At 35.7% G+C, this 14,824-nt stretch overlaps 1 protein-coding gene across 1 annotated transcript in view; it reads left to right on the forward strand.

Annotated features, from left to right (window-relative positions):
- The window catches only part of LOC135216846 (uncharacterized), a 42,396-nt gene that overhangs the window by 2,445 nt on the left and 25,127 nt on the right, over positions 1 to 14,824 (forward strand). Inside the window, exons 2-13 of the mRNA XM_064252355.1 lie at positions 2,070 to 2,237; positions 3,701 to 3,839; positions 4,305 to 4,474; positions 4,925 to 5,082; positions 7,210 to 7,296; positions 8,313 to 8,364; positions 9,398 to 9,565; positions 10,682 to 10,820; positions 11,327 to 11,496; positions 12,108 to 12,265; positions 13,171 to 13,257; positions 14,763 to 14,814. Of these exons, the coding sequence (XP_064108425.1) occupies positions 2,210 to 2,237; positions 3,701 to 3,839; positions 4,305 to 4,474; positions 4,925 to 5,082; positions 7,210 to 7,296; positions 8,313 to 8,364; positions 9,398 to 9,565; positions 10,682 to 10,820; positions 11,327 to 11,496; positions 12,108 to 12,265; positions 13,171 to 13,257; positions 14,763 to 14,814 (1,408 nt within the window). The 5' untranslated portion in view covers positions 2,070 to 2,209. The remainder of the gene's footprint in view (positions 1 to 2,069; positions 2,238 to 3,700; positions 3,840 to 4,304; positions 4,475 to 4,924; positions 5,083 to 7,209; positions 7,297 to 8,312; positions 8,365 to 9,397; positions 9,566 to 10,681; positions 10,821 to 11,326; positions 11,497 to 12,107; positions 12,266 to 13,170; positions 13,258 to 14,762; positions 14,815 to 14,824) is intronic.

Here is a 14,824-nt window from a genome sequence, read left to right on the forward strand (position 1 = left end):
ACGAAGGAAGTAGTAGGGAAAGGTATCCTCATCTTTCAACAGTTTATTTCAATGCCGACGTTTCGCGACGAATTCCAAGTCGCATTTTCAAGGCTAAAAATATATAAAATTTGCGAATATTAATACTCAATTTTATTTTATTTATATCAAAAATGTAATGCCAACAGCTCTCAGTAAAGTAAAAAGTTAAAAGTTAAAATTCAACAGTACCTTCAAAAGCAAACTTTACTAAAATCTTAGAAACACCTACTTATACAAAAAGAGTAAGACTGACAACAATAAGTAAAACCAGATTGAGGCAAAACAGCTGCCCAAACTACGTTATGAACAATTTTACAGAGGACGTTTGGGTGTTTAACGACGGTACAGTCTTTTTGATAATTAAAGATTCTAAAATAGTCAGGTTGTTGTTGTTCCGCAGTTGGCCCAAGATAGAAAAATCCTTGCTGTCAATGTAGGTTTTACATGTTTTTGAATGATTTACGTATATTGGGTTGTTCCGGATTAGATAACCTACTACCTGTTCTATAGCTTATTCCCCTGTGGAAATCTATTCGAACCTTCAACAGCCTCTTCGTGCATCCCACGTATGTCCCGTGATCACATCTCGGGCAAGTGTATTTATAAACGACGCTGGACGAAAGCAGAGGACTGAGTCGGTCTTTGACTCTAAACAGAGATCCAATGGTTAAGGGATTTTTGGGGACGATTTTCAAGTCCACAGCCGGAAACATCTTTTGAATAATGGATGTGCATGCTCTCCTGAAGGTATCATCATGCAAGAAAGGGAAACTTGCAAACATCTTCATTCTCGGTACAGTAGATACAGGTGTTGAATGCACCATTTTTTCCATTAGTAGTTTGTATCTACTGTTTTCAAGTTTCCCTCTCTTGCATGATGATACCTTCAGAAGAGCATGCACATCCATTATTCAAAAGATGTTTTCGGCTGTGGACTTGAAAATCGTCCCCAGAAATCCCTTAACCATTGGATCTCTGTTTAGAGTCAAAGACCGACTCAGTCCTCTGCTTTCGTCCAGCGTCGTTTATAAATACACTTGCCCGAGATGTGATCACGGGACATACGTGGGATGCACGAAGAGGCTGTTGAAGGTTTGAATAGATTCCCACAGGGGTATAAGCCATAGAACAGGTACATCATTCAAAAACATGTAAAACCTATATTGACAGCAAGGATTTTTCTATCTTGGGCCAACTGCGGAACAACAACAGCCTGACTATTTTAGAATCTTTAATTATCAAAAAGACTGTACCGTCGTTAAACACCCAAACGTCCTCTGTAAAATTGTTCATAGCGTAGTTTGGGCAGCTGTTTTGCCTCACTCTTGTTTTGCTTATTTTTGTCAGTCTTACTCTTTCTTTGAATTTTAACTTTTAACTTTTTACTTTACTGAGAGCTGTTGCCATTACATTTTTTATATAAATTAAATCAAATTGAGTATTAATGTTCGCAAATTTTATATATATTTTAGCCCTGAAAATGCGACTTGAAATTCTTCGCGAAACGTCGGCATTGAAATAAACTGTTGAAAGATGAGGATACCTTTCCCTACTACTTCCTTCGTGATGTATATATATATATATATATATATATATATATATATATATATATATATATACTCATATGTATACATACTATATTAGATATATACAGATATAAATACGTTTAAATGTATATAACATATATATGTATATATAAATTAAAATTTATATGCATGTATAAAAGAAATACGTATAGTATATATACACATTAAATATATACAAATACATAGCACCGTGATTCAGTTACACATATATATGTATATATATATATATAGTATATATATATATATATATATATATATATATATATATATATATGTATATATAAGTATTTATATACACATGCACACATATGATTTAGATTTCGAATTTCCAAGCCGGTGTTTAACAATGAGATACAATATACAGAGAGGAGCATATTCCAGTCCGCAGGATCGTGATAGCTGTGTGGCGAGTTGATGCGACCGGTTCTTCATATTCTGACCCTAATTTCGTTGCTTCCTCAGGACCCAGTTATTGGTCAGCTCACTACCCTGTCTGCGGAGGATCATCGCAGTCTCCCGTCAATATCCTGACCTCTGAAGTGAAGAGTGACGCGCCTTTTCCTCCATTTACCTTCAGTAATTACGACGCTGTGCCCACGGGAATGACACTCATCAATAATGGACATACAGGTGAGATTCTCGCTCCTTTCCTCAAGATTCCATATGAAACTCTTTTGGATCATTTTCCTTGATATTCTGCATGAAAGATTTATATTGCTTTTTCATAGACATTCTACATAACACGTTGCTGCCTACTTCTTTGTCCTGGTTATCCTGCATCAAAACACCTATATATCTTTTTCCCGGATGGTCTACATAAAATACCTGTATTTTCTTTTCCTTCATATTCTACATAAGGCACTCGTATTTCATTTTCCTAGATATTCTATGTAAAACAATTGTATTTCATTTTCCTGGATTTTCTATATAAAACAATTGTATTTCATTTTCCTAGATTTTCTATATACAACAATTGTATTTCATTTTCCTGGTTATTCTACATAAGGCACTCGTATTTCATTTTCATAAATATTCTATATGAAACAATTGTATTTCATTTTCCTGGATTTTCTATATAAAACAATTGTATTTCATTTTCCTGGATTTTCTATATAAAACAATTGTATTTCATTTTCCTGGATTTTCTACATAAGACAATTGTATTTCATTTTCCTGGATATTCTATATAGAACAATTTTATTTTATTTTCCTAGATATTTTGTATAAAATAATTGTATTTCATTTTCCTGGATATTCTATATAAAACAGTTGTATTTCATTTTCCTGGATATTTTATACGGAACAATTGTATTTCATTTTCCTGGATATTCTATATGAAATAATTGTATTTCATTTTCCTGGATATTCTATATAAAACAGTTGTATTTCATTTTCCTGGATTTCTATATAGATCAATTTTATTGCATTTTCCTAGATATTCTATACAAGATAATTGTATTTCATTTTCCTTGATATTCTATATAAACAGTTGTAGTTCATTTTCCTGGATATCTATACAATTGTATTTCTTCCTCATGGATATTCTACATAAAATGCTTATCTTTATTTTTCCTGAATAATCTAGAATTCTAGATAATACACATATTTCTTTTCCTGGATATTCTACTTAAAACATTTATATTTATTTTTCCTGGATATTATGCATAAAGCGCTTTCTATTTCTTGGAGGAAGAGCAAGCGTTATTTGTAATGGTTTCAAAGGTGTTCCGCTATCTATATTAGCCGCTGACGATATTTAGACCGAAAGCACAATGGGACGCCGTGTTTAGTACTAACCCCTCGGAGATCAAAGTATACTATATAAACCCATTTCTATAGTGTGTAGACGACAAATTGTAATAATAAACGATATCTTTGATCCATGAGGGGCTAGTTTAGCTTCCGCCATGTTTAGTACTAGCATCTCGGAGGTGACGCGTAGGTGGATACATACCGGGTTAATACCGAATATTGCGTTCATTTGAGAGAAGCAACAGAAACTAATAGAAAATACAGGAAAAAGGGATCGGTTATTATGAAAGAAAAACGAACTAACAAATGAATGACCATAATCTCCATTTCCCTCCACATAGCCCAATTGTCGGCCACAATGACGTCACCAGCGACCATCAAAGCTGGCGGCCTCATGGACGAGTACACCTTCCTCCAGTTCCACTTCCACTGGGGAAGTGACGACACCGTAGGATCAGAGCACACTGTTAACGGACACGAGTGAGTTAGATGAAAATCATGTACCTCACTGAAAACATCTGTCGTCAGGACGGAAATCTAACCTTTAATTTGTTGTTCGTAATCGATACCGATGTGATGAATATATATATATATATATATATATATATATTATATATATAATTATATATATGTATATATATATATATATATATATATATATATATATATGTGTGTGTGTATATGTGTCGGTGTACATATATGTGTATACAGCAAAAAAATATATATATGTATTTCTGTGAAACGCCTTCACATATGTTCATTTGCAATATATATATATATATATATATATATATATATATATATATATATATATATATATATATGGGTATGCTTGTCTATGTCTCAAGATAAAATGAACAGCATTATGTACATATTTGATTTTAGAGAAAGGTAGAAAAGTAAAACTTTTGACAAAGAAGGTCACATAACTCTTCTGAAATGCAGGTACCCAGCTGAGCTCCACCTGGTGCACTACAACAGCAAGTATGGCAGCGCAGCGGAGGCTTTGCAACACAGCGACGGTCTGGCTGTGTTGGGCATCTTCTTGGAAATCGGAGACAACAATGCCAAGCTCCAGCACATCATAGACGGCCTTGCTAACATCAAGAATGCTGGTTAGTTATTTGTTAAAATATTCGAGGAACCTTATTGTGCTCCGAGCTGATATACCTTTGATATATATATATATATATATATATATATATATATATATATATATATATATATATATATATATATATATACATATATATATAAATTGATAGATATACATACATATATATATATATATATATATATTATATATATATATATATATATATTAGAATTTTTTGGCGACATTGGTGAATAATAATAATAATAATAATAATAATAATAATAATAATAATAATAATAATTATAAAACATATTTAGCTGTTGGGCTAACAGTTAGTACTATTAAACAACGACACAGTCGTCATAAGACCGCCCGAAATTCCTTAATCCAGTCACCCATCCAACCAGGACCATTGGAAAATGAATCGGTTTAATTACTTTATGATTTCCATCACTGGTTTCATTTGCAGATGCCCAGGCGAGCATCACGCCCTTCGCCTTACAGGACCTTCTCCCAAGCAACGTCAAAGACTTCTACCGCTACTCAGGAAGTCTCACAACTCCCACCTGTAACGAGATCGTGGCCTGGACCGTCTTCAAGGAAGCCATTAAGATTTCCTCTGCTCAGGTGAGGCTGCAATCCAATCAAGGATCTGAGAACTGTGACCATTAATGTTCTATTGTAGGAAGTATTACTAGGAAGTCCCTTTTCTCCCTGACTAAGTATATTGTCACTTGGATTTAGAAATTATTAAATTTAGAAATTAAATCATTCTCATAATCATTAAGCGTTATTATGTATTTTTTGAGATAATTCGAATTTTCATAAAAACTCACCGATTTAAGTTCGAGTTTTATTATAATCTTAAAAAAGTTCTATTACAACTTCCCCTAATGTAAAAGGTGCTCGAAGATAGCTGTGTGATTTCAGGCAGCTGTCCACATTTAAGGTCATTCCTTCTTGACAAGAGTCCTCGTACATCCGGGATATACAAGTGTTTTCCGAAAATCTTTTGCGTTAGGTTTTTCGGTCTGCGAAAACAGAAAAAAAATAAAATCAGCCGTAGCTAATGTAAAAATATATTCGAATATATGTTTGGATCTTACTATGGTTGCATCTAAAGGAGTTGCTCTTCTTTTAGCATCGATACAGAAGCCAAACTAAACATTGACTAGGTCCCGGTATTTCAGGTCTTAAGAGATATGATGCTATGTCCAAATGGTATGTTGTTCAACCAGAGCTTGACATCAATGACCCTGGTAGCGATGGCGAAACTAATGGGTGGGGGGACGGTCAGCCCTGGGTGGCACCGTCAGTGGGTACGGCACTCTGGCATCTTATGAGCAGGTTTGGTCTGGCATAATTCTAGATTTTCTAGAATATTTCGTCTAATCGGAACACTGAGCAGTGATTTATCGACAACGCTGTTGTTTTTGTTTTGGCTTTCTGAGTTAAAATAAATGGCCGAGTTATTAAAGCTTAAAATGTGCGCTCAATTTTCACAACTTGAGTGATTTTTAGTACGGAAATCGGGCGGCATTTTCGGAGTCCGGCCCGGGCGCCACTAACGCTAGTTTGGGAGTTGTAACGTGTAACGTCAGGTAGCTTACAATTAATTGATCGACCGTGAATCCGTTTTGATAAGAAATCACATTCCAAAGTTGTCTTGCAGACTATGACAAAATCTGTCGAATGGCAATAAGTACCCGTAAACCTTTATCTCCGGACGTTTCATTTCTTACGTGAATTTAACATCTATTTTCCAGCAAAATATCTTTACATATTCCTACCTTTCTTGCTCATTGAAGTTGTAATGTGCACTATTTTACTTTATTATTTTGAGAGAGAGAGAGAGAGAGCGAGCGAGAGAAAGATTTGTTTAGAAAAAGTGAGAGTAAACAAATAAAAATGTGTAAAGTTTTGAAATATAATCATTAAAATGCAATTCCTAATGCCAACAAAAATGGTAAATTAGTGTACACCCTTTGAAACAGTGTTCGATATTAATTTGTTACTGAGGAAATATATATATGTATATATATAATATATATATATATATATATATATATATAGTCTCAGTAATTGGGCGGCTACATGGAAATCTTAGCTTGATGATAAATAATAGTGGCAGGACCAGGAAGAACATTCTTTATTCTAACGAGCTTTCGAGGTATATAAAACCTCATCATCATGGTGAAAAAATTGACAAGGATAAGAATCACTGAAATTACTATCATATCAATTTTATTAAAATAAACCCTTCAGTAAAAAAAATGCTAACAAAACATGAAACGAATATCAAATACAAACTAAAGAAAATGAATCACAGAAATTATGATTAATTTTTCTAGTTTGTATTTGATGTTCGTTTCATGTTTTATTGACATTTTTAATGGAGGTTTTAGTAAGGCAATTGATTCTATTGTAACTTCAGTGATTCTCATCCTCGTCATTTTTTTCAGCCTGCTGATGAGGTTTCATACCTCGAAAGCTCCTTAGAATAAAGGATGTTCTTCCTGGTCTTACCACTATTATTTATCATCAAGTTGTATACCACACACATACATACACACACATACATACATACATACATATATATATATATATTATATATATATATATATATATATATATATATATATATATATATAAAAAACTTATTTAATGAAGTCACGTGCATCTACTGTGATTTTCTACCCCTTCTTCGTTTCTTCGAGTACTTGAAATAAAATAATCCTGAAACTTGCTTTCCAGATGGGTGTTTTCCGCCAACTGATGGACTCGCATGGAGCGCCAATGGTCGACAACTACCGACCTGTGCAATCACTTAATGACCGTTGGGTAAGTAACGAAATCAGTTGGCAGTTGGGGGGCACTACGTGTAATGCACATTCTAAAAAACAAACAAAAAATCATCGGGTGTTGAATAACTCACTGTGATCAAGATATCTTTACCTTGATTCATTTTGATGACAAGTTACAAATGCGACGAAGTTGCTTCGGCTCAGTCGAGTTTTCTGTACACCATATAATGCTGTATGAAACTCTCAGCCGTGACACATGAAACTTTCAGCCGAGGCCCATGAAACCTTCAGCCACGGCCCGATAGTGGCCTATGTTGTTGCAGGCACGGTCATAGCTAATTTTAACCTTAAATGAAATAAAGACTGCTGTGGCTAGAGGGTTGCAATTTGGTATGTTTGATGATTGGAGGGTGTATGATCAGCATAACAATTTGCAGCCCTCTAGCCTCAGTAGTTGTTGAGATCTGAGGGCGGACAAAACTGCTGACGGACAGACAAAGCCATTTCAATAATTTTCTTTTACAGAAAACCAAAAAACCAATGAATAAATGGACAATGCTGCAGTATGAACGTACTTTATATCTCATTTCTTTTCCCTCCCTTTTTTTCCTTACTGATAGAATGTCGGCCACTACTGCGAAATCTTGAAAGGCTTCTAGATCTATTCGTTCGTTTTCTATCCCAAACCTCCTGGTTTATCTCTCCAGTCTGCCTTTCCATCTGTTCTTGTTGCTGTCTTCTTTAATGGCAGACCTTAGTCATCTCAACTGATCCATCGTTCTTTCCAATCCCAAATATCCACAACTATTGTTAAAGCTAATTAGTCAAATCGGCCTAACAAATACACGTGTCCTGGTATGTTTTCCTGACGATTATTTTCCACAATGATTTCATTTATATTCACATAAATATAGTTTTATCCTTTCAACTCTTATCCACTTAAAAGATAATAGATCTCGTTCTGTCAGCTAATATTGAAATTAACCTCATTCTCTTCCGCATTATAATGTAATAAGGTCCAAAACAAATATGCATAAAATTTTTCCTTTGCAGGTGTTTGACGGAGTGTTAAAGGAATTCCACTGGGGTTACGAAGGGTCATCCGGTAAGTCGTTCGTAGAAAGTTGAACTTGCTAAAATGATTCTGTTTTATACGATATTAGAATTCAGTCACGAGTTTTCTCGGCTTCAGTTTTAAATGTAAAAATCACGGGAGAGCTAGACGGACAGACAGAGGGAAATTGAACGTGATTATCAGATATAATGTAGTATGTAAGTACCATTTCATATCATTTCCACTTCAAAAAATCGTAGGTAAATACATTTTTCACACAAGGTTCGGTAGTTACATAGCCTCCGGGTTGATAAGCGTGATATCAATACCATGGTTGGAGTAATTACACTTGAAGAAATAAATTACAGTTACAGTTACAATTACTTTCAAAATATGTAAATTACAATTACAATTATAATTACATTCGGAAAAGGCAATTACATTTTCTGAACAACAATTTCAATTACAATTACAATTACAAGGGATTTGGGTGCGAGAGTAAAGGCTCATCTTTGGCACAGGAAAGAGCATTGAGGCTCTGGTAGGTTTTCATAATTTATTTACAGAAGTGTAAGTGATAAAAGAGCAGATGTCATATTAAAACAGTATTTATTAGTACTTGGATTAAGCCGTCCAGTTCTGGTCACCCTTACTATAGGATGGAGAATCTCCACCCTATAATAGTAAGGTGGCCTTACCAGTTCAATTTTATCATTACAATTAAATTGCGAATGACATCATACTGTAATTAGTCAAATTACAATTATATACTTACTATAGTTTCATTTTCAGTTACAATTACAATTACACGAACTTCTGTAATTAATTGCATTTCGATTAAATTACATTTAATCCAACCCTGATCAGCGATTATCTACCTATCTTGTGAATACAGGAATCCCATATGATTCCAAGAATGGAACGGACTTTGAATGCCCATAATATTTCTGAGCTTTTAAAACCCAAACCACACAAATGAAACAATTACAGTGTAACACCTAGAGAGCAGTAACACAAAAAGACCGCATCGGGAAGGTAGTCGAGGTATCTCAATCTCCTATTATTTTTTTTCCTCGCAATGCAGGACCTAAATACTGGCCAGACTACTACAAGCCCTGTGGAGGAACATCGCAGTCTCCCGTCAACATCGTCACCGCAGAGGTCAAGAGCGACACGCCTTTTGCTCCCTTCACATTCAGCCGCTACGATGCCGTCCCCACCGGAATGACTCTCATCAACAACGGACACACTGGTGAGATTCTCAGTAACTCAGTTCATCTGATTCTAAGGAAACAGATTATTAAAACATTAATTTCACCGTGTTACAGTTGTTCGGCTCACTTTATGAGAAACTCACTGTGTTGTTTACCTATCTTGATTTCAGTTTCTTTTTCTATCAACTGACCTCTTCGTAAAGGGGTAGTGCCATCAGTGGACCTCACGGTGTACACTGTAGTCATTACTACAGGTTCTTTACAGAGTCCCTTCGGACCCCTAGCTGCAACCCCTTTCATTCCTTTTACTGTACGTCCATTCATCTTATGTCTCTTCCACCTTGCCATCCAACCTCTCCTAACAATTACTTCTTAGTGTAACTGCGAAGTTTTCCTCCTGTTACACCTTTCAGACCTATACTTACTCCCGGTTTCTTTTCCAACGCTGAATGACTTCGTAGGCTCCAGTGCTTCGCCTTTGTCCTAAACTCTATATTCCATTCCATTCCAGCATCTGAACTGTTATCATTCCTAATAACTGGCAACTCGCTGATTACTCATTTTAGTTATTCTGTTTGTTTCCATCGGTCTAGTTATTCTTTACTGAGAAAATTCATAATATTTTAGTATCATTTCCACGCAATATTTGAATGTAACCGAGCACCCACACACACTGAGACAGGCCCATCCTTGTCCCACAGCTCAAGTTGCACCACCAAGGTTAGGGTTCCGTTTTGATCTTTGGAACACTCTTCTCCATGAACAGTTTTTTACAGCTTAAACACTTTTCTATTGATTTCATTCTGAACACCAAGCAAGGGGAAAAAGTAGGAAATAGGGAGTAGTAGATAGGTCGGTGGCCGGTATAAAGTCACAGGAAAGAAAGTCACAGAAAAAGTCTGGCTAAGAAAAAGTCACAGGAAAAAAAAGTCACAATAGTTTACAGGATTTTGTTTATGTTTTTACGGAAATCACCAACGGGCTCGTATTAAACACACCGCAAAGACCGAGTTGAAATTTAACCTTAGGCGGTCACTACCTAGGAAAGAGTAATGTGACTTTTTTTTTTTCCCTGTGACTTTTTTCTGCGACTTTCTTTACCTAGATTCGATAGGACTTGGAAGCGAAACTGAATCCGTCCTTTCCTTCATCAGCTCAGTTAATGGCCGAGATGTCGCCAGCAGCAGCCATCAAAAATGGCGGACTTCTTGACGAGTACACCTTCCTCCAGTTCCATTTCCACTGGGGAAGCGACGACACCAAAGGATCCGAACACACTGTTGACAGTAAAGAGTGAGTAAATACAGTTATAGTAAATACAATTAACGGGCATACGTCAAGAACGAAAGACGTCAAATTGTCCGAAAGAAGAATCAGTTTTTCAATCAATGCATGCTTGTACGAGATCGTCAACATGCATCATAATTCCACAGAAATATATATATATATATATATATATATATATATATATATATATATCTATATATATATATATATTATATATATATATATAGATATCTTATTTAAATGTGTACACCACATATTCTTTTCATGTATATATATACCCCTTAACACACACACACACGTTCTATATATATATATATATATATATATATATATATATACACACATATGTGTGTGTACACAAATGAAATAAGATATAATTATAATTACCGATAGAGTGGCATCTACATCTTAATTCATTTTAATACACTTCCTTAGGATTTGAGTGTTCAGAGGGAGACAGCTGGACACACGTGTTAACAGTTTCCAGTAATGCTGTTTGTCGTACTAAACAGGTACCCGGCTGAGCTCCACTTGGTGCACTACAACAAGAAGTACGGAAACGTCGTTGAGGCCCTGAAACACAGCGATGGTCTGGCGGTCTTGGGCATCTTCTTGGAAATCGGAGCCGCTAACGCCAAACTGCAACACATCATTGATGGCCTAGCAAACATCAAAGCTGCTGGTTAGTTCAATGTTTCCATTATTATAGTCGGATCTTTCCTGGATAGTGACCTCCAAAAATTTAACCCGGTCTGTATCCACCTTTGCGGCCTGTTCAGTACAAGCCTGTTGGGGAAGACCGTAAAATCATAAACTAAAGACTGTCAGTATCATACAACTAATGACCCCCAAGAAATATTAGTCCTAGAAAACGACCCCGAAAACCCTTGGGGGTCACTTATCTAGGAAAGTGCCAACGCGGAATCATAGGAATTTACTTTTGGTGATAGAAATAAATACCTCGAAATAATGTGGTTCGGATCCCACAATAAGCTGTAGGTCCCGTTGCTAGGTGACCAATTGGTTCCTAGCCACGTAAATAAAAATCTAATCCTTCGGGACAGCCTTGGGATAGCTGTTAATCAGCTCAGTGGTCTGGTTAAACTAAAATATACTTAACTTATCAAGGAAAGATCCCATTAGTCACAAAAGAAACCCTTTCTTTGTGGAAGCTCACTCTCAAGTAAATAATTTTCTTTTCATTAACGACCATTATATATATAGCCGTTATGCCTTTGGAAAATGAGTGGATTTGTCCTTTATTGACATTTGCATTGTTGATTTAATTTACAGATGCCCAGGCAAGCATCACGCCCTTCGCCTTACAGGACCTTCTCCCAAGCAACGTCAAAGACTTCTACCGCTACTCAGGAAGTCTCACAACTCCCACCTGTAACGAGATCGTGACCTGGACCGTCTTCAAGGAAGCCATTAAGATTTCCTCTGCTCAGGTGAGCTTTTATATTCCTTAGATATCTAAGTATTTCTTTCATTTTACGAGGTACAGTGCAGTGCGCCAGTCAACTAATTTAACTATCACGCAGTGAATGGCGTTAAACAAATTATTTTAGAATTTTTGCATAATCCTGTGGGATTAAGAAAGGTATTCAGAATAGAGCAAACCCACAAAATCTGTGGTAGCAGTCGCTCGTGATGTATAACTGGAACAGGCATCACATAAATTGTTATATTCCAGTTCAGTCAAACCTCTAAAAAAAAATGTTCCGCACCTCATTATCACTTAAGCATGAATGTCATCGGTTAATTTCACCCTCAAAAGGTATTCTTACAGTTTTCCTTTCTCATGATGATGTGGTAATTATGAAGACTCGCAGGTTTTATTAATTGCTCTTATTTAATTTCGAATCCAGGGAGAGTAACTTTTGCCTCCCGATTAAGAAGCATTTTGAATAAACACTGAGTGAACATTAGAAATATTGTCTTTCTTAATGTACAATGAATTTGTTTGCATGGATGCCATATATACCACAATATTTATTGCATTTTGAATATTCTTAATTTCATAATATATAACCTGCAATCAACAGACTTATAAATTAGTGGCCAATAATGCTCGTTTGGTGCAAATGCATATAACGAGCTCAGAAGAATTTTCAGCCTTGAAGGGAATAGCAGCAGTTCTATGACCATACTTATGCCAGATATGTCAAAATATAGAATTATGTGTTAGGCTGAATCGTCTAAGGAACTGTCACCAGGATTATAGACTAAGAAAATGCTTTTAAATACACGAATCGAATGAAAGACATATTCAGCATCACAAGGTATTTCTGTTCCTTTTGCTTAACCGAGAAGCTCTGTATATTATCTGTTAATTCATGATATTCCTCTTCAGATGGCTGCTTTCCGGATGCTGGTGGACTCGCACGGAGCAGCAATGGTTAACAACTACAGGCCTGTGCAACCACTCAATGCTCGTTGGGTGAGTAACCAAAATTACAATGTTAAACGGAATAACTGCCTCAAACTTAACACTCATCAGCTAATACAGTGTTATTCCAATCTTCATCATCATCGCCTTCATAGCTTACGTCGCAAAGGGCCTCTGGGAAACTCCGCCCCTCGAGTCTTTCCTGTGCTTTCACTTCTATAATTCTCCACTCATCTCCAGCCACCCGTCTCACGGTTCTCATCTAAGCATGCCTTAGTCTTCTTATTCTATTGGTGCTCTCAGGAACCCAGTTAATATGCAATATTCTTCCTTATGTGGTGAGAAATATATTTCCACGCCATCTCAATTTCCCCTGTAAATTTCTTTATGGTATTAATATTCTTACCCAATATATATTCTCAAATTGACAGAATTATTCACACTTTTTCTTTCTTATACCAAGATTCATGTCCGTATAGCGATACCCATCGTGTTACTTTGTATATAATCACTGCTTGTTTGATTTCCAAGTCTTAATCAGCCTCCCCATTAGCAAATTTAACTTTTTCAGTTTCCGTTAAATTCCTCCCCCCCCCCCCACTCACCCACCCCCACCCCCCCCACCCCACACACACACAGCTGTATTGCATATCATTGTTCTTTTCCTGTTTCTTTCTCCAGCATGTTGAGAATTAATACACTGAATATCTTCATCACAACCGACATACGGCAAAGTGTAATGCCTATATTGTTACCACAGTATGCCACGTCATTCCATATTTTGTAAAAAAAAAAAAAAGAAAAAAAAAGTGTTGAAGGTATAGTAGGTGTCATTTCCTTTTCAGCTTCAACCATTCTCCTCTGGTGTTAGCTCTCGTATCTCAAGTACACTAGTGTTTATCATGTGCCTCATTCCAGTCATTCATTCCATTTACTGAAACTTGAATTTCATTTTGGAAACCGCACAAAATATTCAAACCCTGACCTGTCCATTTAATCCATCATGCATATTATGAGACTTATCTTATTGAATTATGATCACATGACTTCTCCACTGTTAGAATTTGTAAGACTTATATCTTGTAGAATTATGATCATATGACTACTCCACTGTTAAAATTAGTAAGACTTATATCTTGTAGAATTATGATCGTATGACTTCTCCACTATTTATAATGAGTAAGACTTATATCTCATTGAATTATTATGATTATATGACTTCTCCACTTTTAGAATTATTAATTTTTGTTTTGAAATACATGATTACTAAACGAGGGGAGTGATTGTTTGCTTTATTTGCACTTTACCTCTCTTTTTCCTTATCATCTAAAGATGCAGACTGGATCCCATAAAGAATGGATTTACAAAAATCTTTCTCTAATTCACGAAATAATCATAATCTCCACCGTCAACTCTGAGATCTGTTTTTATTTCATTTCATTTCTTTTCATATGAAAGAAATTTTGAAACTATTTGTAAATTTAGGACCAATTACGCAAGACCTCCGCACACTTTTCCCTTTGGAATAGAAGTTTTCATTAATTTCTTCTTTGCAGGTTTATGACGGAGAAAGGAAAGCCTTCGAGTGGGGCTATAAAGGGGAGAGTGGTGAGTCATG

The sequence above is a fragment of the Macrobrachium nipponense genome, chromosome 6 (genome assembly GCF_015104395.2).
Source record: "Macrobrachium nipponense isolate FS-2020 chromosome 6, ASM1510439v2, whole genome shotgun sequence".
NCBI classification, from domain to species: domain Eukaryota; kingdom Metazoa; phylum Arthropoda; class Malacostraca; order Decapoda; family Palaemonidae; genus Macrobrachium; species Macrobrachium nipponense.